At 37.0% G+C, this 27,202-nt stretch overlaps 1 protein-coding gene across 1 annotated transcript; it reads left to right on the forward strand.

Moving 5' to 3' along the window:
- The first annotated feature begins 1,935 nt into the window (after nt 1–1,935).
- Nucleotides 1,936–3,597, forward strand: LOC146003366 (uncharacterized). The gene has a single exon (XM_083141644.1). The coding sequence runs from the start codon at nt 1,936–1,938 to the stop codon at nt 3,595–3,597; it is 1,662 nt and encodes a 553-aa protein (XP_082997770.1).
- Nucleotides 3,598–27,202: the final 23,605 nt, after the last annotated feature.

Genomic DNA, 27,202 nt, shown 5'->3' on the forward strand with positions numbered 1-27,202 from the left:
AGGTTTGCCTTGAACAAGTGTTCTCTGAGTTTTATACTCAGGACTTGACCACACACTTCTTCAGAAACCACCGTCTACTTCTCTAGCACTTCAAGAAAGGAACGAAATCGGTTCGTTGTTAACATAACTTTGCACTGACACACCAACATGTTGTGCTGACATGTTTTGCAAGAACAATGTAATCTCTTCTTTAGTATATTCTAGTTTAATGTGTTTGCATCGCCAATAGTCCTTCCTAAGCAACCGCCAAGCCCATGTTAATATACTTGAATTAAACTTTCCAATAAATTTGAATTCTATTAATGTTGTCCTTTTCGCAGCCACGTAATGTATTTTCGTCCAAACATCTTTCGTTATTATACAACTTTCTGATACGACTACGTATTACATTATTTTACAGCGTCCGGCAACTAAACCTGACGGTTTTCAATTACAAATAAAAACAAAATACTTGCATGCAACAAAGATTATTTAATACATGTTGTATGAATACTACATCTCAAAGCATTTGAGGAAAATGCCATGAGTGGCAGTTCCATGCAATTGCTTGACAATCACAGTTTATCTCTTATATAGCACACCTGTGAGAAGCGGCAACTGAATCTGATGGTTTGTAAACCAACACTGATCGTAAGTTCCTTGAAGTAACGACATTCAGATGTTCGTTATCTCAAAGCATGTCTGTTAGCATGTAGCAGTGATCGGCACAACAAAGTGTTCTTGTGGCTGAGACACTTCCATAGTGAACTTTAACATTAACCGTAATCTGCATGTTCCCAGTTCGAATACCACTATGCTGTGGGTAAGGGACATGAAGCAGACGGCATCAGCAATGAAAAGAACACCTGGTGGACATGAGACATCGTAAGGTTCGAAATCCTGAGAACAGAGAACGAGTTCGGGCTTTGAGGAGGCATTAAGGAAATGAATTGTCCTTATCAAGATTGGTTGGTTGGTTGGTTGATTTGGTGTTTTATGTCCACTTTATGCACTGTAAGGTTAATCGGAACTGGCCCTATTGTTTAAAGTGGGATCCGAACCACTATGTGCCTTCACCGGGTATCGAACTCGGGACCCCTTGTATCAAGGCAACGACGAAACCACTGCACCATTGGGGAGGCCCTGTCCTTATCAAGAAAGTGCATGAACTGCCTCTCATGCTATTTTCCTAAAACGCTTTGAGATGTAGTACAACATGTACTAAATTGAATTCGTTGCATAAAAGAATTTTCTCTTTAATTGTAATTAAAACCGTCAGGTTTAGGTGTCGGATCCTGTATATCTAGTGTTTACAGCTACATTTGATCGAAATTTACTTTAGAACATAAAAAAATTAGAAATTTAGATGCTTGTTTTATTTCGTTCAAGTTCACTTTCACATGTAAAAGCTCCTCGCATGAAAGGGGGCTGATCTTTGTGGTGTTCCTATACGTCAATGCAGCCAAGAATTAAGAGCAAGGGGTATTGGTGCAGAAAAGCAACCAGTATTTCATTTACAGTCGTTGTTATTGTTTAATCTAGTATGACTTATAAAATGTTATTTTGTTGCGGTTTTCCAGCATGTAAAATCAGATGAAAAATACAGCTTACAGACTTCGCTTTTGACTTTAGTAATGCTAAATATTATACATTTCCTTATGTCAAGACTCAATATATGATAATATTTTCGTGTTGCAGGTGGTTAGAGGCATGGATATATCAACGTTGGTGTTTTCGTCTTTGATCTTCGTGTCCTTCTGTGGATCTCCTTCCCCTAGAATGTCCTCGGAATTTACTGAAACTGCTTTTCAGCTTACAACCAACATTTTGAGGGACTACTTTCACAATGCCCGGACATTGGTTGTTTACTACGACGATGAATCAACATTCCTTGCGGATATTGTGACTGAGGAATATACAAACGCAACAACTGTAATTAAAACTAGTCACTTCTCCATGTGGGGCCCAACACGAACATTCACCCTTGACTGGTTTGAGGTGAGAACAGAAATATATTATGTGTTTCTTGTAAGTAAAGCCTCGACTATATGGTATCCTATAAAGGAATCTGATCATTTCAATGCCTTTAGACGGAATGCAAAATATCTAATCGTCCTAACCGGAGAGAATACAATGGAAGAGATTAATGGTTTGATCTTGGCAGCACAGAGCCATCTCCTGGTGAATATTGTAATTGCTGCTCCTTCTCTTGGAAACTTATCTCTCTCAGAAAGTGAATCCTTCGTCCTCTATTCCTACTTCCCCTTCACCGAGTCCCACTGCAGAACGGCTGAAGTTGGAGAAGTCATGGATATTTGGAGTAACGGGAGTTTCCTTATGGGAAGGCATTTGTATCCAGATAAGGTGAAGAATATGCACAAGTGCCCCATTAGGATGAAAGCATATTTTGATCCATTACACTTTTGGCCGTATGTCACCTCAAAAACCAACAGTTTTTATGGTGGTTTAATTGGCATGTTTATGACACTTATAATGCAAGAACTTAACTTCACTCTGGAAACAAACAACATATACAATGAATCTGTTAGCAATGGGTGGGTTTTCCCTAATGGTACCTTGACAGGGGATTTTCTATCGATGCGGATGGGACTATTCGATGGTAGCTTAAAACTGGCGAGCACTCCTCAGTATTCTCTCACGGCGTGTGAACAGATACACATCCGCCAATTCAATCAATTAGTGTGGGTTGTTCCAAATCCTCGACCCTATCCTCAATGGATGAATCTGTATTTTCCATTCCAATCTCACCTCTGGGTCGTCACACTATTCACTTTATTGGCCTTTGTTTTCTGGATGAGATTCACTGTTGCTTTGTTGCATTGGTGGGGAAGGACCACTTATCAATTTCCTTTCGTCAATGGTCTGCCTGTCTCTTTGGCTGCTGGCATCCCTACTGCTCCCCCTCCTTTGCTTACTCTCAGGTGTATCCTCTTACTGTGGACTCTGTCTTCTGTGATCTTATGCACTCTGTATCAGTCAGCCTTGTTTGGCTTCATTACAGAGCCCAAGAGAACACCGCTCATCGACAGCTTGGAAGACATTGTCAATGCCAACTTGATTGTTGGGGGTAATACCATTGGTAAAAACAATGTAAAAGTACTGAGTGACCAACCACTATATAGGAAGGTCGTAGAGAATTGGGACTTGGATAATGATTATTCCATTGTGCTCCGTCGTGTTGCTATTGACGGTAACTACGTAACTCTGTTAGATACTGAGACAGCCCATTTGTTTGCATATTATTTCATGTTATTCAATTCTTACGGAAAGCACTTGTTCCATATTACTTCCGAGAAATTCAACGTTTTCCCTAAGTTTTTTCTCCTACACCGAAGTTCACCCTTCAGGGATCACTTTCAGCAGATAATAGACTGCATTGTTGAAGCAGGGTTATCTCCATTGTGGAAGAAATCCAATGATGAATGGATGATCCTTAACGCAAGGAAGCGAGGGAAATTCCAAGATGAACCAGAGGCAGTTGTGATTCAACTGGAGAATCTGAAGGGAGCTTTTGCGCTTCTCATATTTGGTCTCACTCTCAGCTCAATTGTATTCGCTTTGGAGAAGATGTATCATTATTTCCACAAGCAAGAGTAAGATCACTCCTTTGTGGAAAACAAATATATAATCATAGCTGGAGAATGACCTCTCGGATTTTCACATGAAACCTTGTATCATGTCCTTTAAACACACTTTCTCAATTCAAACGTTATGCTAGATTATGGTTTATTCTCGCAGCTATTTTGAAAGTAACTGTTCATTTTGATTCACGTGTCTCACTCTCGCGTGTTCAGTCATGCAGCGAACATATTAGTTGGACATCTAATAATATCGATAGTTGGAAATACAGGAACAATTTAGAAATTATTGGACTTCCAATATTCATTTTAGATAACAGAATATTAAATATCGCTGCCTAGAATTACCAGAGACCTTCCAGGTACGATACCTGAAGCGTGAGACTTTTAACACAGGTCAAATTGAAGCCTAAATTTCAAAGTCGGAGGGCGAGAAAGGGGGGGGATTAATATCATGGCGCCCAGCATACCTTCATATTTCCAATTGTAACAACTATTTTGGAGATTATGAGCCATGGCCTCACACAACATTGCAATTTTAAAGTTTAGTATGAGATATATAACTCTACATATTCCACTCCACACATGAATAGGCTACAAATAATTTCTTGAAGAGCCTGTCGGGGCGCATTTAGCAGCACTTTCGTTGCTTATTTGAGTCGCACTCCTGGGGCACATTTAAATAGTGATCAAAGTGTCTCATAAATGTATCACAAAAAATATTAACTAATGCGTTTCACGCGATTTTAAACGTTGAACAGTCCATGTAGTTCATGACAACTCTGTTTACAAAATTTCTTAAAGTTGTTAAGAAACATGCTAGATATAGCAAACTATTTTACTAATGGATAGCCATGAGAGTCATTGCACTTTTGACACTATTCCGTTTGCAAAATAGAATAGAATGGGTTTAGTAACATTTCCCATCACTGAATGCATAGAATCCAGCCACTAGATACTGACCTGGATCTGACATCATTCAGAAACAGCCTATTTACATTCATTTACAACAAAGAATAACATGTCGGCGTTTGTAGTAATAAAGTTATGGCTATTCTCTGAAGATGTCGAGCTATCGTCTGTAGTAAAATAATAGTACGTATACAGTAATAATCATTTGGTTTAGAATAAAATTAACATAAAAACAAGACATTGTTAATGTCTGTTAAAATGTCCCCCTTGCATGAAGCAGACAACCGATATCCTGTTCAACGCATTTAACTTAGAAAATAACTTTGATTTTTGTGTTCAAAAATGTTTACATGTACTAGAAGACTTCATTTGTTTATTATTTATATTATAAAGTAGCAAAACAATTTTCACTATATTATAAATCAATAAAATTTGTAGTGTGTTCAAATGTTCCCAAGTCTGCACTATATGCAACCAAGGTAGACTAATTTAATTCTAGAGATGTTTTTTTTTAAAAAAAAATACTGATTTCAATAGCTTGAAGAAAATAATTTGTAGCATAATGTACATAATAATTTTGTAGATATCAGAAACACTTTATTTTTAAAAGAACATTGATATAAATTACTATAAGGAAATATTTTGTAGGATAATGTACATATGGATTTTATAGATATGAGAAGCACTTTTGGTGAAACTGTTAATTATTTAGTGGTTTTTATTAGGCCCTAAGAAAGGAAACTAAATATATGTACTGATCACTGATCGGGTGAAGCTCATACAAAAAGAAATGTAATTTGTAAACTGTAAACACACTTAAATTGATCTTGATTTAATATTCAATATTGTTTTATAGACACAAATGGCAAACATTTTGTGAAGAAAAATATACAAATTACTAATGATGTTAAATCATAAATATTGTCATTATCATTAAAAAGTAAATAAATATGATATGACAAATGATATTTTGCTAACTACCATTTAAAAAATTGCCAAAATTCAACTAAAAAGACTAGAAAAATATTTTAAGTAACAATTATGTAGTACATCCAGAATGTTTTATTTTCACTGATAGAAACGTTACTAAAAATTATTATTCTTTCATTAACGTACTGGACAAACATGTCCATACTAAGTTCATATATACAATACCAGAAACAGAAATAATGTATAGTTTTCTATTAGCTTAAATCAAAATGTTCAAATATTTTACACGCCGTTTACCAGAAAAACAATTCTACAAAAAACGTTTCGACTTTTTTCATTTAAATCGATTTCTTAAAAAATAACACGCTTGTTTGATTTAAGTCCACGTAATGCACAACAAAGCTAATCAGGACTGAACCTACTGTTTAAGATGGGATCCGAACCACTTGTGCCTCCACCAGGGTATAGAAACCCGGGACACCTTGATTACAAGGCGAAGACGCTAACACTGCGCCATCTGTGAGGCCCAATAACACGTTTAATCTGAAGTATGGGATTTGGTAAAACTCGTTTGGTTAATGTGTATTTTTGAAATGTGGTAATATAGCAATTTTTTTGGTAACTCGAAAGAAGTGAAGAACTCAAACACATAAAGAATGTTGTCCTGTTGTTTGTCACTTTCTTAAACAAATGTTTGTTTACCAGAAAGTATTTTCTCGTTATTAGAAAAAGTTATCGCCTTTGCATTAGTACACTGTATGCACTTTTTGAATGTTACCGGGTTTCGATTTTTGCAATTTTATATTGTATTTCACCAATGTGTTATTATTTGAACTGTAGTGTCATTTGTTGAATAATTTCGATACTGAACCGCATTAACTCTTAATAACAATGCACAATTTCATGTATTTCAATATTGTATGTTTGTGTACATTTTCAAACACATGAATATTAAATTTATTAATTTTGCATAAATACTACTATTCTATTTGAGAAGATTGTGTATATAGTGTAACATATACACTAAGCATTCTGTAACTCTTCTAATGGTAAAAGCGCATTATTGTTAATATCGTTAACGTTGCATGTGTTTTATTAGCGTTATAGTTGTGACTATATGCATGATATTTTGCTGTTAATGTGGCTACAGTGTAAATTGTAATGAAGTGTGTGTTCAAAAAGGAAACAATGAAGTTAAGTACACCATTTTCCAAGGTATTGTACACCGCCTTCGATCAGAATCATAGTTGAGTGGTTTCTCCAGGTTTCCAGCTCGAGTTCCGATCTGGAGATGTACTTTCTTTATTTTCATCTACTCATCATTCATCATTAACAAACGCTAACATAGAATCACTGCATAATAGCAAATAGATAAATACAAATAGCTTTTTAGTCTTGTTACAAAGATAAAAAACATGTTTTTCTTTTACTTTTCAGGAGAACATATGTGACATTTATTTTTAGTTTGATTACAGATTCAGTTACAACAATGGTTAAATGGTATTCTAGCAAAACATATCAATATTAGCTACATTGTTGTAACACAGCAACTTAACTGAGAAACAAGCAGTCTGCTTTAATATTATCTTATAGATTCCAAATATCATCAGGCAATTCAAAATCATCATTTATTTTACAGAGATGCTTTATGTTTACAGTTCTAGTAAATTCTAAAGATGGTGGCTGACCCTACTTGCGAGACAGAAAACTCCATGTTGGGTATATGTTGACATTCTCAATCTTTAATTTCTTCCAGTGTTCTTGTGCAATGAAGGAAGCTTCCCAGACATTCAAATGTATGTTTCCCTTCACTCTTTTTAAACGTAATGAAAAGTAACAACGAAAACTATGTTTTTATGCTTGTAACAACCGTAGACTACAAGAGAAATAATTCTGCAATGCTAGAAATGCACACATAGAAGAATGATTGATTGATGTTGTTTATTTTACTTCTAGTTTCAGTCACTTCGGCTGATCGCGAAGATGAGGATGAGTGATGATATGATTTAAGTGGACGAATAGATACTCACAAAGACAATCCATGACCAGACTCTGCCGTAGCGTGCTGCGCTAACCACTCCGCCACTGATGCCGGCAAATACAAGTAAATGAGGCACTGCTCAGTGTAAAGCTTGATTTGAAGTTCCGTCAGTTTTCTTCCTGTAGGGTTTGGTGGCAATATTTAGTGCACTTGCTATTAATGTAAACATGATTGAATTTTTATGTGGTGTACTCAAGAGAATGGCGTGTTTCCACAAATGCCAAATTTGAAGATGTTCTAGCACTTTCGTACTATGAAGGAAAAAAGGATTGGATGATCCTGTACTTGTCTCTCTTGAAGGTCAATAAATAAATAAATAAATATAAAGGTAGATGTTTGTTTCTTAAATTGCCTTTTTGTATATTAAGGCGAAACTAAAATATCTTAATGGTGTCTCACATTTTCTATGTGTTTAGTTTTGATTTGATTTTTGAAATTTAGTGTCACTTTTCTGCCAGTTTTGGCTAATCGCGACGACGAGGATGAGTGACGATATGATGAAATATATGAAAGGAGATTCTCAAAGAACACCCGTGCTCAGGGCGGTTTTGAAACGTAGGATTCCTGACTTTCTGTAAGTATATTATGTTGTATTATTCTTATGTTTTGGGTTTCTTTTATGTCAATTCAACTAATTGTGGCTATGAGGATGAATGGCGCCTAGATGAAATTGATGATTGGAAATTCACAAATACTACAACCTGTGCCCATATCATGATTCGAATAAGGAATATCTTATCGCGAGACGATGTGTCAATGAATAACTATGCTCTGCCACAGAGACACATTTCGTGCGCGGATAATATTTTTGTACAATTTTGTCCAATCCAGTATATTTGTTGCTTTATTAAAACTATTCTCTGTAATGGCTTGTATCTGGAATAAATTAATACATTATTTTCTTGTTACTATCATAATTAGGCCTACATATACGTATTTATTTACAGTAGTTGAATCATCATTCAAAATATGCCTGAGTACGCAAATCGTTTGACAGATATCTTTGTGTATTTCTTGTTGCTTTTGGATGTTAGTTTGTAATGTTAACAAATTTAGTGTATTGGTGACACAGCATGTGGAATATGTAAATAAAACTATTTATGTATTTTTTTATGATTGCATTTGTTCACTCTCAGTTTTTCTGTTATTTCCAACATAATCAACATAATAATTGCATAAGAATTGCACTTTAATAGCGGGACAATTACAAGGAAACGAATCCTTAAAACAATTAGGATTTAATTTTCTGACGTTAGTTTTAATCTTGAATATGAGCTAATCATTTTATCTCAAGCTCTGTTATGCGGGACCCGTGGCCGAGTTTGTATGCACTGTCATAGGTATGGTACATGGCAAAAATCCTCCCGCTACGGAAGTTACATATAAATAAACTTAAGAGTAAGTAAATTGGTTTATTTGGAATGGTCAGATATTAAGGGTAAAACAAGTGTTACTTTGCTTGACTTTTGCCGAGGGAGGAATGAATCTTGTGAATATAGAACTCAAATGCCAGGCGTTACGTATCCAAGCTGACACGCAGACATTGATGCAGCATCCACTCAGCCTCACAAGTAAAGTTTTGAGAAGCGCTTTGGACTATATTTCACTAGAGGCTCCTATTGATATTACTAGACTGGTAGACACGTTATGGTATTTTAAGTCAACAATAGTGGATATTAGTTATGCCCTATTACAATCTCCGATATTAACAATACCAGTGACATCGGAAATATATCGCAGACTATTTAAATTAGAACAACCAAAGTGTAAAATTATTGAGCAAAATTCCAGAATAAATTGGAGAGATATATGGAATAATATTCAGGCTCACCATCTTACATCACGAATCCGGTCAGCATGGTATATAATTGTCCACCAAAAATTAATCACGGGAGAGGCTCTATGATCTCAAATTAATAAATACCCCAATGTGTGCTAGATGTAATGTATCTGATAGTTTATTCCATAGACTGAGTGAATGCCAAAGAAAACAAACATCATGGTTCTATATAAGGAAACTTGTGAGTACTAATTGTCGAACATCAGTGTATAACATCTTTGTAGATATTCTTTTATATCCAGCTTTTGCCTATTACCCAAAAACAAAACATAAAAGTGTACAATGGCTGTTAGGACACTATGCCTATTTCCTATCGACATATCGGCAACCAGATTTTAATATAACATTTGTAAATTACCTCTATCTATAATACTACAGGACACCTCACTGTAAGAGAAATAGATTGTATGCTAATTTTCTTACTGTAATGTTCACTTGCCCAATAAGTTGAAATGTAAATTGAAAATATATGTACTAATAAAAAAAAGTGGTTAACACATCGCTCTGCGACGCTAGTGGTCCCGGGTTTGAATCCCGCTCGGGCTTCGTTGTTTCTAAATGTCCATTCATTAATTTCATCATTTGATCCCTCATCCCCATCTTCGCAAATTAGTCAAGAAGCACAAAACGCGAAGTGAAATAAACTAAATCAATCAATCAATCAATCAAGCTCTCTCACATATCAAATCGTAGTCACTATTATTCTCTATTAATAGTGTCCGTTATCGATTATTTAGTTGACATTTGGTGTTGATCTAAAACCTCCTACAGTAACCCGTGTGTAAAGGGAGTATAGAAAAGAGAATGTTCTGAGATTCGAAGGAAAAATATTTGTGGCTGTATTGATTTGTATTTTTGTTGTACCTACACTTTCCTTTCCCTAGTGAATAATGATGACGATGAGGATGAGTGATCATTAGATGAAATCGATGAGAGAACACTCGTAAATGTCATTTCCTAGATTGGAACTGGGGAAATTCGGTGGCTAGATAGGAAGTAAGACTACTTGACGACCTGCGCAATCGAGTCGGTGAAGGAAAAAATACTTCACCGAAAATGATTCAGATTTAGCCAGTGTAAGAATCGTGACTATCAGGAAGGGAAAGGACAAAATCAGGATCCAAACCCATATTATGATTTACACAATCAGTCGGATTGTTATGAATATATTTCTTGTTACATTCTTTTACAAGCACGTGAAAAGCACAATATTAATCTTGTATTATTTTCTATTTTCACTTATCTAACTAGACAATTTTAAAATATTTTGCACATCATCTCAGCATTATTTTTACGTTGGATTACATGTCAGATACTTCTATGTATCCAGTATTCAATAACAAATCTGTCCCAAAATGGAGAATACATCTGCATAACAAATTAGTTTTTGGTCTAAACAAGAGATAAAAAATGAGTCTGAATATGATTCTGACAAACTGTGTCTGTTGGCTATTTATGATATGATTTGAATACAAATAATATGAACATAGCACAAGTCCGTATGGTTTCTAGAATTAAAAAAGTCAGGTATTGTTCGCCAATACTGACATAAGGCGTAACCCAGTAAGGTGGAAATCAATTGAAATGTCAAAGTTTCCTAACGGTAGATTTCTGAGGAATCAAGGTTTCTCACTGGTTGGATTCTCATCATGAACATTCGCTTTGTGTTGATGATGAGACATGTTTTACTTGATTCATATCAGATCTAATTTCTGCTTATTTTAGATTGCGTCTCGAGATTTTGAGTTACAGGGAAATGGTCATACCGGTTTCTCAAGCACTTAGAGAATTTACAAGAACTCATACCGTTGTCTATGTAGAGTTAGTAGTCATCTTTCCCGAACTTTAAACAATTAATCTCAATTCTAGGTTTCACCTCTGTTGAGGCAGTACCTAAATACATCAACAAACACACAAACAACACAAAATCTCTTCAGACAAATTAACCATTAAGGTAGAATCCACACCGATTCACAGGCGATACGTGTATATTGAGGATTTTGCCACTCCGACGTAGGCTTGTAAGGCTTGTCATGTGTGAAATGTCTCTTCGGTATGAAATCTCCGTAAAATGTACGACAAAATAAAAGAACTCTAAATATTTTTGCAGTCCATCAGAAGATCTATGGCATAAAGAGTTAAAAGGAAGTGAGATTAAAGAAAGGTGAAAATGAGTATAAAGAAGATACTGAATTAAAAAACAAAAGAGATAAATTAAGAGAATGAACGAGGGTGGGTAAGTTGTAAAAAAGATAATATATAAAGCAGTAACGGAACCAGAAAAAAATCCTCCCCCATGAACATGTATGTGTGTGCTTTTAAATAGTCAATCGCCCACTTTCTCTTGGGCTCTTTCGCCCAACCGGGGAGAAAGCTGGAGCAGGCTATCAGCTGCCTGCATTGAAGAACAGATCCGCGGGGAACATAAACCAGTCTACCTAATTTACATAATTTACTTAGACTCTGGTTTAAAAGCTTCTTCTTGTAGTTTGCACAATACATAATGACCAAGTTCTCAAATAACAAAGTTAAATGTACTGTTTAAAAAATAAATGTTTTGATTTTCCAACAGTAAACGCAGTATCATGGAACAAGCAACAAAACAATGTACATTATTTTATTAAAAAATATTAACTAGAAGAAATATAATGTTCCTTTAGAAACTGTGAAAGAGAACACCAAATGGTGCAAACGTTGTTCTCTTCGATAATCTTGATTAAGGCGACTTAAGATAATTGAATACCTTAAAAGTTTTATTCCCCATCCAGAAAAGAGTAGTAAAGTATACAAGAGGAAGTATTGAAGGCTGAGTGAGAGAGAGAAAAGAAACGAAAACTTGCCTTAAGTGTGTCCAAGAGCGGAACCAGGAATTGCTATCTGGGATTAGAGTGGGGGGGGGGGGCAAGAGCAAAACGTTTGCTTTGGTTAGTGTTGTTTCTTGCGCACCTAAAATGTATGTTGGATTTCGTATCTTAATCTACATTTCATGTATTTCTAAATTAATATTTCACTTTCATTCGATGCAAATTTAACTACTTTATCTTCACGAGTGCTGTGATTTAGAAAGAGTCTGGCTGAAAAACAGACTGTGCATTTTGAACTTAAATATGTAATCGTCAACCATTGAAAAATGATTGATTAGAATCAAGCATTCAAATATTTGTCTCAAAGATATTCATAATGCTTATTTCCCCATAGTAGCAGTTCTTTCCTCTGTTACGTCGCGTGACAGCTCTTTTAAGTTAACCACTATGATGAGAATGAATAATGAATAATTTTCTGATGTAGTTTCATTCAAAACACCCATTCAGAGTCCAGGAAGCCGCATAGTGAACATTCAACATCATGAGCCACCGAGGTGGCTTGCTGAGACACTAAAGATTTCCAAAGTTTGCTTCACGTCCAGTTTATGCCCAGATATGCTAATCGGCATTTGACCTTCAATTTAAGTGGTATCCGAGCATGGATCTTCCAATGGGGAATTAACCGGAAACCATCAAGTACAGAGCAACGGCAAGGCTAATACATGATCGGGGAAGCTCTGAATATCAGACAGTAACGTATTTCCAGGTACCCTTCTGAGGTAGATGCATTCGGAAACCAGGTCCTTGTGTTACAACTACAGCAGGTTAGAACTTATTTTATTTTATTTATTTCTAGGCTCTTACATTGATTACATGGCCAAATTCTTAGGCTCAGTATATTGAAGATTACAACGAATGTCGTTACGAAACATGGTGCCTCCGATGTTGAATGAGTACATACAGGAAGAATATAGCTCGAAACCAAATTGAAATGCTAACATTAAACTGGAGTTCGGGGACTGTTTCATATTTGTTGTACAACAGATTAGCTTTGTTGGTAAACACGCATGTCAATACAAAACCGAGCTTTTGTGGAGATTCTTAGAGCCATTGAGCAATATTCTGCTGCCTGATTGCTATTTAATGATATCATTAAGCCAAGAAAAATATCAAAGCAGCACAAATTCCCTCTCCTGCTACATACTGCTTCAGGTATTCTTCGCAATTACAGAACCAAGCCGAAGGTAGCTAATATAAAAATCAATTGACATTTTGACCTTTTGTAAGGCGTAGGAAGAATCCAAGATTCTGATTGGCTGGAGACTTATGCTTGTCACTTCTTACGATTGCCTTCAAGGAGTTAGTTGGATACTAGTTTTACTCTAAGACTGCAGATTCGAGTTACTTGAGCAATCCTATCTGCTTTTCTTCCACTTCAAGAAGGGAACGAAATCGGTAAGTGAATTGCATTATTTACTTTAGTTTTTTACATGAATATCTTTTCTTGAATGAAGGTTGAGATATCTTTCAGGTACATTGCCAAGGAGTATATAATTATTTACTGCAGACATGTCATGCTGGCCTCTTTCTAGGTTGAAAAGAGAAATTGCACGTAAGCTGTATTAACATAGAATACTATCTAAAGAATCCCACGTCTACCAGGCACGGAATCGTTTGCGGCAACAATGCAAATGAAACGAAGACGCTGGGAATAACGCCATTTTGCAAACGTGAGCTGGCTCCTTGCTTGAGACTGTGACGATTCTCTCTGATACATAAAGGCAATTTGAATAATGTTCAAGTAAGTATTGAGTGCATCTTGAACCGTGAGAGCTTCAGAGATTGGAGTCTCAGAAAATCGTTAACGAGGTCTCCTGTGGAAAAGTGGTGTATGTTGTGCAAGTAAAACTCTATCTGAATCTAATTGCCACAGACTTTTTTTTTTTAGCGAGAAGCAATAAGCAACAATATTGTCACACCTATTACAAGCGCATGGTTTCTCCCTCGTGAGGTTGTGAACTCCGATGGGCTACCATGCCAAAGGATCCTCCTGAACACAGGATTGCACTTGGCAACATGACTACAGAACATCCGAGATTGTCTTCCGCTAGTGCAAAGCACACCGTTCAAACCGACTGGCAGACGGAATTAGATCGCAAGGTAGGCAACGAGTTATAATAAAGTTATCCACATTCACGATTGTTGGTAAATATTGCATCGCGACTTTCTAAAGAATTCCGCATTCGAGTCTTAGTTTTGACTCGGGTGTTGGTTTAGGAGTTGCATTTCACGAATTTCATCCACTCATCGTTAAGATTAGCCTAGAGCGGCAAAGAGAACCTTTGCAAAACGACAAAAATGCAAATACAAAAACGAATATGCTTCTGGAGAGATATTTAAAAACCCGCTGGAATCGAAATGGTCGTACTGTGTTAGTGGAAATTTTAAATGTACACAATTTTAATAATTAACAATATGCAAGGGACTGTAATTTATGTGGGCTGAACAGTACAGAACTGGCGAGAAGTAGGTTGGAGGAATATTTCACGCGGAACATCAATACCCAATACGTTATTATTTTTAAAAAGATTAAATTACAAAAGAAATTATGTATATCATTCGTATTGGAGGTCCCGGAATTGTGTAATATATAATGGGATACACCGTTCACAGACGAAATTTCAGTCGCATTCTACAATCGACAATCGTATTGGATTAGAGGGACGTCGTCACCGGCAAGTATGATCGGTAATAATTTAGGGTGGATTAATATACTACCGCTCTTGTATCAAAACAGGGTCATATGACAAATCAAAGGAAGGTACAGAAACGAAATCGTCGAACCCATTTCTGCAGTCTTTGGTGAATATTTCAGGTTAGTGGATGACAATCCCCCCGGCGCCCGTATCATCACTGTGTTCCTGCAGGAACAAAGAGTCTATCGCATGCCACGAAAAGCAGGTTGAGCCGAGTTCAACTGATGGTATGGAAATTCTTGAAGATAGAAATCGTTAATCGTCCAAATTCACCACAGAACCTCCAACAGATGACTGAGGCCACCACACAGATATAGGTAGCAATTTTTTTAGGATACACTGGACAACCTGATGCGCAACATGCCACGTCGTGCAGAGAGGTGTATACGTGCTCAGGGTGGGCACATTGGCTCCTGAAGACCAGGAATGACTGCATTAGCGATGGCCGTTAGAAATGCTGGCTCATCCCATTTTCTACAAGACCAATTTTACATTCCTTCCTGTAAATATCACATTATGCAAGAGTTTCGTTCAGCACTGTATATTCATAAATATTAATTACAACACAAATGCATATTTCAGAAAATACTGAATATATTACTAAGGTTCTCTTTTTATGAGTGGCAGAGGAGAGTAAATACAGTTGCTTCCTTGAATCGCCATGGATACAAATATAGTTAGTTACGCTCATATCTCATAAAATTACTGATGGTATAGAGATGGAAATTCAATTCGTACCAAACGGCGAGTCGGGAGGGAAAATATTTTGCACGCACAAATATATGATGTAATATATATATCATTACATACACACATTTCTCACCTCATATTTCGGGAAGCAGTTTCCACAAGTTAGATTTATAAAGTTACGTTCAAATCGGGTTACAAAATGTTCTATTGTAGACGTCAACTACAAAATTTTCAAAATAAATAAGGCGAAAAGGGAATCAAACCTTTTGGTAAATTTTAAGGTCAATTTATGCAAAAAAAATAATTTAATGCTTACTAGAAGCATAGCTTCACGTGGGACTTGACATTCAAAAATTCTCTTCTAAACGGGGAACATTTATTACAGGCTTAATTCATTGATTGTTTGAGATCTTGCATTAGGTAAATTTTATGTACAATAAGGCTAATCCGGAATGGACCTACAGTCTTAATGTGGGATCCGAACCACTATGTGCCCTCACTGGGAATCGAACCCGGGACCGCCCGACCCTGTGGCCGAGTGGTTAGCACATCGCGCTGCGACGCCAAGGGTGCCGGGTTCGAATCCCGGTCGGGCTTGGTTGTTTGTGAATGTCCATTCATCAATTTCATCATTTCATCACTGATCCCCATCTTCGCAAATTAGCCAAGAGGCACAAAACGCGAAGTAAAATAAACTAAATCAGTCAATCGAACCCGGGACCCCTTGATTAAAGGCAAGAGAGTCCCTATATTACAGGTTTAATATCTATGTAGTGGAGAGATCTCAGTAAAGCAACACAAAATACAACTGACAAAAAATCTCACAGACGATTATAGTGCCTTCGAGTCTAGACGCTAGAACCTCAATAGTCTGTAGGTCGAAAACGGTTCTTTGAGGAAATATCAGCCCTTTAGTACCGCAGAATTAACTATAAAAGATGTCACTAAACTGCCGTCCGCCGACAACAAGATTGCATACAGGACATTGGAACAAACAATTTATCTTAATGCAATTTTTGTCGCTGCTGCCTTGTTTCAGGGCTCCGAATTTACAACCATGCCTTTCATCCACCTGTGCGCTGACAACTCAACACAACATTTGATCGCATCTGTGATGTGTCTTCCTGTGAAAGAAATTTAAGGTTTGTAACATATCCTTTATCTCAATTTAATCCTTGGAACTTATTTTCTGAAAGAAACTCCAGATTTTCGAAGAACAGCCGATGCTCATTTCAGTCTTATTTTTCCTGCTCTACATCGCTTTTTACCCCTGAGACAACAATAAATTATGGTTATGTGCACTGGCTGTAGAGGCATCCAAAGCATTCATCCAGAAGCCAGGACACGTACTACCCGGAACCATCGTGGTCTTTATTATGCCAAGCCATTCAACACGATCAGCTAACCCGTGGTTTGATAAGAGACAAAAAGTATCAACATTTGTTTAGTCCACTTTTTTTTTTTATAAAGGAAATACCCCCTACACGGAGGTATCCCCACCATTCACACTTTTTCTCACTTTTACACTTTTCAATTTTTACAATTTCTCAGTTTCTTATCACCTGGACAAACACAAATACCCATGCCTTACCCGGGACTCGAACCCGGAACCTATGGCATTGTGGCGTGCTATGCTAACCACTCCGCCACGGAGGTCGACCACTTGATTACCAGATGCTTTAATCGGGATAGGGCATGGAATTTGAAGTGGATTCCGAACAACTCAGCGATGTCCTTCCAGCGGCGATTGAACTCAGGAACCTTCCATTACAAAGCAATGTCGTTACCAATAAGTTTTGAGTTACTGTTTTAAGTCCACTTTATGCACAGTAAGGCTAATCGGGACTGGACCTACAGTTTAAAGTGGGATCCGAACCACTTGTGCCTCCACCGGGTATCGAATCCAGGACCCCTTGATTACAAGGCAATGACGCTACCACTGCGCCATGGGGGAGGCCCCTACCAATAAGTGATCGGGACGTTTGGGTGGGAGGGTGAAAATCAGACATCGACATACCTCCAAGTACCTCGTTGTCGCAGATCATTTAAAAAAGGATAGTTTTGTTTTCAAGGTACAGGAGGCTAGAAGGATTTGTATTTTATTTATTTCCGTAACTGTAACATTGATTACATGATCCAAATTCTCACGTCCAATATAATGAAGATTGCAGCGGACGTGGTTATGAAACATAGCACGAACTAAATTGAAATGCTAACATTAAACTCGAGTTCAGGGAATGTTTCATATTTGTTGTAAAGCAATTTAGCTCTGTTGGAAAATACGCAATTCAATACAAAACAGAGCTCTGGTGGAGATTCTTAGAGCCATTGAGCAATATTCTGCAGCTTGATCGCTATTTAATGATAACATTATGGCACCAAAAATATCAAAGAATCACAAGTCCCCGCTCCCTGGTAAATATTATTTCAAGTTTTCCTCGCAATTACAGATCCAAGACGAAGCGAACTGATTTGAAAATCAATTGACATTTTGACCTCTTGTAAGGCGTAGAAAGAAACAAGGTTTCTCATTGGCTGGAGTTTCATCCAGGTCACTCACCAGGGTTTCTTTGAAGGAGTTGTTTGGAATATTACTGTCACACTAAGTTTTCAGATTTCGGATATCTCAGAAATACCATCTACTATCTGGCATTTGAAGAGAGGAACAAAATCGTAAGTTAATTGCATATCTCTATTAGTTCTGTGCACGAATATCTCTTGCTATAAACAAGTCGAGGATTCTTTTCAGGTAGTTTTGGCGCCGATAATGCAATTGTGTATTTCCTGCATTGATTTCATGTTTTTTGTGTTTCGAATACTCTGCGCTAAACTGCTGAGTGTACGTTTCATCTGTCCTCAGTCGATGGACACATGCATTCATCTTCAATAGTGTAGTTTTTTCATTCCTACGTTTCTTGCATTGTTCTTAATTTATCCAGCTTAATTCATAATATTTTCTGTGGTTGCACACATTTCCCATGGTAACTGGGTTAGCATGGCGTGGTACATCGGAAAGCTAACTACGGATTTCTGTGAATTATGTAGTCTCAGGAATCGTTAGCGAAGGCTAATGTGGAGGAGTGTTGTATGCCGGGTAAATAAAATCATAACTCTATCTAATTATCTCACATGCTGTGGAATTCCATGATTTTTTCCTTCATCCAGTTGTAAACGCGACGGTTGCTGAGGATCTATGTTATCAAGGCACGCTCGTGAATCCATGATTGCCCTTTGTAATATGGCTACAGGGTGGCACAGACTGTCTTCCACTCGTGCCAAGCACACCGTCCTCGACGATCGGCAGATAGAAATGCATCAGGCACAGAGTCTTATTAAACAGCATAAATCCATGGCTATTGGAAAATATTGCTTCACGCCTTCCTCGCAATTACAGAACCAAGACATTGCAAGGTAATTTGAAAATGAATCGACATGTCGACTAATGCGTCGATTCATTCTGAGAAGAATAGATATTTTTCTTACGTTATATTTCCGTCCCGTTAATTCAATCATGTTGTATTTTAGAAGGAGGTGCTCGAAATACTTGGTATCTTCGAGAGATTGTCCCACGATTACTAAGTCAATTCTATAAACTATTACGCCACCTGACGTGAAGAAACAATCTGTACATTTTTCGTTTTAAATGCTATTATAATGTAGGATTAATCTAATGACGTAATTATTTGCTCAACTTCTGCTAGAATCGCACGTCAGCTAGGAAAGTAAACAATAAGAGAATTGAGTGTTTCGAGAAGATTTTTAAATTTTTAGGTATCTCGTATCGCCGAATGTTGCTCAGATAGTTATCATATCAATGTACAATAAAGTAAATTCTAATTTATAATATTGTTGTGTGTGTTTTTAACAAACGCTTACCTCGATATCTTGAATGATTATTATATTATCCATTGTCTAATGACTCGACTAGCTAAACCTATAGGTACACTAAAAATACTTTATACACTGGCTAATTCTTTCACTGCTTACACCTACAAGTAGTACAAACAAGTAGACGTTCGATAATGCCCAATGAACATTATTACATACTACATATTATACTACATACTACATACATACATACATACATAATTATCTGAATTATCATCCATGATTACTACAAGTACATTTAATACAGCACTTATTTTATATCTTATCAGTACTGGAAAAATTTCGAGTTTTCAATTTTTATTTCTCTATTCGTTTCATTTTTACTTACATAATTTGCCATTTGCCCATGAAAATATCCAATATGATCATGCAGGTTGTCTATCTATGAGTGGCTACCGGTGTACATATGGTAACATAGGTCTGGCTTGCGCCCAGAACTACCACACCAAGATGTATGTACGTACAACACCGGGCAGTTATTTTATGTTTGATATCTGTTGACGATTTGAGGCGAATAATCAATTCTCGTGGGAAATCTTCGATTTTATGCTTTTTGAAGGTCACAGATTAAATACAGATGAATCACTTACTAATTACAAAGACATGCTACAAACAAAAGTGACACGTACATAGGTTTCTATTGCAGATTATATAAAACATTGCTTAAACCATTAACCAATATACAAATATACACAAAGAATTACAGATAAAAAGAACATAAAATACAATATATATCAAACTAGAGATACACATGAAAGATAAGGTTAAAATTTACACACAATACCACAAAAATTACTCTCTCTCACACAAACGGTAACAATAATTGAAAATAGTGACGTTACTCCAGAATGTGGCTCATATCAAGGACTTAACACTAGGGATGGACGATATCGGAAATTTGACATCGCGATATATCGTGAAGAAAATATCATCACAGAAGATACGATACGATATTTTTCCGTATCGCAATATATGCTATCCACGATATCGCGAAATACCGTGATGATATACCGCTGACACGATATATAGGGGAGAGTAGGGCAAGTGATACCACTTAAGAAAAGGAAGGTCATAATGTGTACATTATTTATTTGTGAAGAAGCACACTTTTTCCAGGCTACATTTAGAACAGCTATTTCAAATGGAAGAAAATAATTAAGTTCACTGTTGAAAGATGAAGTAAGTCAAGTTTGCATGTGGACGTAGTTGCCCCACCGGCTGGGCTAAATGAGACCAGCCAGATACAGAAAGTGAACAATAAAACTTGCAAATAACTTTCACCAGACAAACTTTCTAAATCACTTAAATCATGTCTCCAGATTAATGGAATTCCGTTTGGAAGTCCTTCCGAGAGCAAAATTAACTGGCCAAAGAAATGAGTGGGCATTCCCCTGAACGAAAAATTTAGCACGCATACTTCTCAATACACATGGACCATTGTCGTTAAAATTAAGGTAACGGTAGTAAAGCAACGAAAAATAACATACCAGTGAATCAATCAACCTTGGAAAAAGTGCGACAACGAAGATTCTTGGTGGACGCTCTTACCCCACCCCACATGTTTTATTTATTCGACCCCTCCATGAGAGTATATTAATGCTACATTCACCGTATGTCAGTATGAGATTCATAAAGCGATATATTATGCAATAAATATATGACAAGTGTTAAAATGTATTGACGAAATGGAATGCAGGCTTCTGTATACACCATAATCCTTATAAAGATAACACCGAAAGTATACCTATAAAATCATCAATTTTCAAGTGAGCGTACAACTTCTTCACACACAATGACACCAAGTAGCTTCTTGCGAAGTCATTTCCTGTCGTGGTATACAATTTAACTAGGTTGGACGCAATTGCCAAACCTGTGTCACTTGCACAACCCTCCCCTATCGCTAAATTATTGAGACGATATATCGCCAAAACGATATATATATTGCCAATATATCGCAACGATTTATCGTCGTAGTTGATATAACCTGTACGATATATTTTTCAATATTACGATATGTCGTCTCGACGATATATCGCCCAACTCTACTCGACACACAGGTCATCGGAGTACTGCGAGGTGGCAAATGGGCATCTTCCTTCAAGAGAGAAGCTAAAATATTTTAAGGCAACATTTTCTGGCGTACAAAATACTAATAGTTGTAACAATGAGACAGAACGAGTAGAAGTTCTTCTTAATCCACACTTGAATTCTGTATAACTTCGGTAGGCCAATTCATGTGGGAAACAGAATACGTACACACACAAAAAAATTATAATGGTCAAATCTTGAGTAAAAGTAATTGATTTAATTGCCCGTTATTAAGAATTAATTACAATAGTTAATATTAAAATCCGTCGCGAATAAAGATGTTTAGAAAATGCTTTAGCCAAAGCGTGCTTGCTCAGCCACCGTTTTTCGCCCGAATCCTGATTTTACATGCATTCATATGGAGAATAACAGGAAAAGAGGAACTTCTAAACTACTGGACCGAATTGGATGAAATTTTATCCAGCAGAAGACCACATCATGAGAGTACAGATTCCAAAATTTCAGCATAATCAGAACCGAACTACGGGAGTAATAAATTATTAAAGATCCAACACTGTATACAATGCAAGAGGGCATCCCTGTTGAGAGAGGACTCGCTGGACGAGCGAGACACAATAGCGGAGGATTTAGCTTAATCTCTGCACGAGGGGCTGCTAGCGGAGGTCAAGGAACGGCATTAGCACAGACCAGGATAGGAGGACAACGTTCAAAGCACCAAAACAATAATTAGACACTTAACACAGAGGCTAGAGTGTCACCACGTTCAAATCTAGAATAAAAGAGATGTTTGGAGATAGCCAGAACACAGTTTTGCCAAGAATCGACACCGGAGTGTGACCTACGCGATTAGACCTGTGGTCTAGACTTATCTTTTTAACACGAGTGATTGTTTAAAGCCATGGAGTAGAGCAAAGTAGACCCAGGGGGTCGTTTCCTCTCGCCGTCAACGCATCCGTGTACATACGTGTGGTTATGTGAGAATAACACCAGACACGTCCACCTGTGTCAATCGACCGGGACAACGCCCTAAGGTAGTTGAAGTTAATAACAATTGATAGCAAAGTTAATATCGAAGTGCATAACAGTCAATACCAAAGTTAATAACATTTAACCCTTGATCGCTCGCGCCTTCATGTGTCACGCGATAACTCGTGTGTTAGATTTTTTCTAACAACTTGTTTTTTTTCAGTTATCACTTAATATTTGCAAAATATATTTTATCAAACATGTTTTACTTAACATTGAAATCATTTTACATTGTTACAGCATTCTTCTTTATGAATATTTAAAACATTAATACAAATAAGCACATTAAAATACAATTTATTATTGATATAAATTCAAATTCAAAATGTTTAATAATTGAGGATGTTTCTAATCAGATTCAGAGTCAACTTCTTTTGCAGTACATTCACGGCAAATATAAACAGTTGTTTCTGTATGTTCTTTACATATTGGGGAGGAACACTTACTACATGAATGATATGTGAATCGATTCTTTCTTTTGGGACAATAGACACATCGGGACTTTTCCTCTGATTCAAGAGTTCTCTCAGTTTTCGGCAGACTTTCAATGCTTGCAATACTTTTTATTTTCTCCTTCAGACGAAGTGATACATTTGGAACTGACATCCGTCTGATCATATGTGGTTTTGTAAGCATCATACTAAGTTGCGTAACAAATTTTCTACGAGCCTACAAGTCGCCTGTATTTGTTTTGTAAATTATCTGAGCATTTATTACTCCAATGTTGAGAAGGCTGAAAAATATTGTGAGAGGCCAGCGATTGCTTATTCTTGAAACAGAATATTCAGATTTCAGACGATCTACAACACCCACTCCTCCTTTTGTGAGATTGTAGAAAGTAATCACTTCTGGCTTTTTTGCCTCTCCAGAGTCAGGATCAATGCCGTCGTCATTATTCATGGTGGAAATCATCACAACATTTTTTTCTGTTTCTTCTTTGGCACAGAAGAGCAGAGGAGACAATTATGGTTTCTCTCCAAACGCAAACATGCTGCTGTTTAAAAGCCTTTCCTTGACAGATAAAAAATCCGGTGGAATTTCTCTTTTATTCAATCCAAGAGTTCCTACTAGTGTCAACCTGTGGTTGGTGTACAGTTCATTAGCTAGAGGTATGGAGGTAAAATAATTGTCCATTTTTCCTCTGTTGTCAATTGGACATATTAATCGCAAGACCACGTTTTGTGCATCATTGGGAACTTGGTAAGGCCCAGATGGTTGTTTTCCTGCATAAATTTCCATATTTAGAGTGTAGAATGTTCTAGCATCACAGAGTGCATATATTTTTATGCCATATTTTGCAGGTTTATTTGCAATGTATTGTCTGAACTTGCATCGTCCTTTGAATGCTTCTAACATCTCATCAATGATAGGTTGTCTTCTTGCTTCCTTTGTGCTCGTGTAGTGATATCATCAAACCTAACAGCTTGGAGAAGAGTGTGAAATCTTCGTTTGCTCATTGACGCGATGAAAAAGCCTGGTGCAGTTCCATCTGTGGCCCACAACTCATCTGTATTTAGGTGCTGTGACTTCTTTACTCCAGCAAGATATAGTACTCCTAGAAACGCTGAAATTTCTTCAAAATCAGTTAGAGGTCAGTCCCGTGTATTACGTGAGTAGGAAGGTGCCATTTCCTTGAGCTTTACGTTTGTGTATTGGACAATACGTGTGATTAGAGAATCCGGAAAGGACAGTTTCAAACAGTCTAGAATTGACTTCAAATTCTTGGCCCCACCTATCACACCTGGTAACTGTGTGACAATATTCTGTCTGGCGATTGTACTTGGTGGGGCTTTTTGCTTGAACCATATTGTTGAACCATCTTTGCCTCGATACGTATCACGATTCACATGTCTTGAAACTGTTACAGAATCATCAGAATCACTAACTGACTGATCTGTCTCGGTATTCACTTCCTCATGTTCTGATGGACCGTCTGTATCGGTTTCCCAACCTGTGTCTTGAGGTCCAATGTCCACTTCATCTGTGTCTTCTTCTTCCAGCCACATCATGTACTGTTTAGTTTGTTTGTCAGACATTTTACTGCTATTCTCTTCAATAACACAATGCCAAAAACAACAATCATCAGATTGGAAGAACCAATGCACCTTTCCACTACACTGTACACAGACGGAATAATAAATGAAAGCGATATTTCCCAAAGGAAAACTGTTGTACAATCATTCGCTGGAAATGTGACGCGATAACTCGCATGTTAGAAAAAATCTAACAATGAACTCGGGTAGGATCAAAGCCGCTAGTATAAGGTTTCGCTTTCAATTTCAATAACATTTGTTACAGTGTTGACAAGTAGATACATGGAAGGAGGCATTTTAGCCTTAACGCATTGTTACCTCCAGTAACAAACTAGAAATAACAAAAGTTTTGCAATTGTTAGATTTTATCTAATAGCGCGAGCGATCGCGGGTTAATATCCATGTGTGTCCATGTGAAACTGCTAATGGCCCATTACGTATGTTAGTCTCAACGCCTTAGCCATGTATCTCTACGTACGACAGCGAAGGAACGACCTACAACTGCGCTAGTTTTCGTATGGAGTCAGTTTACGAGTACCGTCATGGACGTGCCAACGAAGTGAACGTGTGGAGCCAGTATCCGATGATGCCATATGGAACTACCGACTGATCCACTTTCGCCTACCAGGATAATCGCGAAGTACGACACCGGAGTGTGGACACCTTCTAAAACTGTAGGACCACTTTCACCCTACCCAGGTTAGAGGGAATGCAGCGAAGGTAAGATCTAACCATGTGTGTGTGTGAGAGAGATGATACCAATCTACCGCTAATCTGCGTAAATCATTCCATAACTTAACTCAGTGCTATGGCATAACTAGACATCCTTATTCCGGCGGACAAAATCAACGTTATAGAACAGCCAAACAGCCAAACAGCCAAACAATAATTAATTGAAATATATTTGTACCTCCAGAAACGATAAAAGGGTACGCACACAGAACAATTAATCGCATTACACTTAAAACCCTAAACAGTAAATTGTGAAAGGTAATGTAGCCAAGAAATCATATGAGTATCGTTAAAATATTAATTAATTTAACATTTGTAATTGTAATATTGTCCCAATATGCCATGGAATGTGTGTATGACTGAACGATAGAGTGAAAGAGGGCATGATGTACTGTTCATTTATCTGTGTTTTAATATATGTGTATATTCTGAATTACCGTGCTAATAGGTCGTAAATGACGAAACAACACTTAAAAGTGTATAGTAATTATTTATTACTAGTACAACATAAATGAGAAGATTACTTTTTCCGCTTAGAATAGGCCTACACAGACTTAAACACCACCGTAACAATCGGATACACCGACAATGTAACGAACATGTGCAGCGCGGACAGTGACTTGACTCCATAAACAAACAGGGGGTGCGTTATGAAGCGCGATGTTTTCCAACCACTCCCTCGGTTAACCCGGAGCCACGGTTAATCGGGACTCGGTTAATCGGGACTCGTTTAATTGGGACTCTGTTAGTCGGGACTCTGCTAGTCGTGAGTCTGCTATATGTCATTAGAGTGAACTCCGCGATGTGTAAAAGTATTGAGCCTTTCAGTCACTACCGCGTTCCGTTGAATACACATCTGTGTTTCGTAATGTGAAATGACAATGAGAATGGATTTATTAAAAAAAAGAAAAAAGGATGCAAAATATTGAATTTGAAAGAGAGCGATCGTTTGCAAAACTAAAATACACTTAACTTTCTTATTTCTCAGGACGAAAAAGATTGAAGGCATACTCGAAAAAAAAATTGGCCAATGTAGATTAACGTAGAACTGAACAATCTAAATTTGGATTTAAATCCTTTCTTTGTAGGTTTTCCGGTTAATTTCTAATTCAAGTGCAAACTCGAGAATCCATGCTTTTCAATACGATAGTAGTGCATGTTCAAGCAGTAACTGAGGAACCAGTCTGAAAGTAATATTCAATTTAAACAAATCCATACATCTTGGAGAACATTCCTTGGCATTTCACTAGGAATTATAATGCAATGGCGTAGATTAGTAATATCAAAATCAATAAACATTCCCTAACAGTTTTCACTGACTTCATTGTGATCCTGCTTATTGATTAGGTATTTCCTTGAACGAGTGTTTTCTTAGTTTTATACTCAGAACTTGACCATACACTTCTTCAGAAACCACCGTCTACTTCTCTAGCATTTGAAGAAAGGAAAGGAATCGGTTCGTTGCTAACATGACTCTGTATTGACACACCAACATGTTGTGCTGACATGTTGTGCAAGAACAATGTACTTTCTTCTTTAGTATTTTCTACTTTAATGTGTTTGCATCGCTAATAGTCCTTCCCTAGCCCATGTTAATATACTTGAATTAAGCTTTCCCATAAATTTGTATTCTATTCATGTTGTCCTTTTCGCAGCCACGTAATGTATTTTCGTCCAAACATCTTTCGTTATTATACAACTTTCTGATACGTCTACGTATTACATTATTTTACAGGGTCCGGCAACTAAACCTGGCGGTTTTTAATTACAAATAAAAACAAATCACTTTCATGCAACAAAGACAATTTAATACATGTTGTATGAATACTACATCTCAAAGCATTTGAAGAAAATGCCATGAGTTACAGTTTCATGCAATTTCTTGACAATCACAGTTTATCTCTTATATAGCATACCTGTGAG

This window comes from Lepisma saccharinum, chromosome 20 (genome assembly GCF_977018435.1).
Source record: "Lepisma saccharinum chromosome 20, izLepSacc3.1, whole genome shotgun sequence".
NCBI lineage: Eukaryota > Metazoa > Arthropoda > Insecta > Zygentoma > Lepismatidae > Lepisma > Lepisma saccharinum.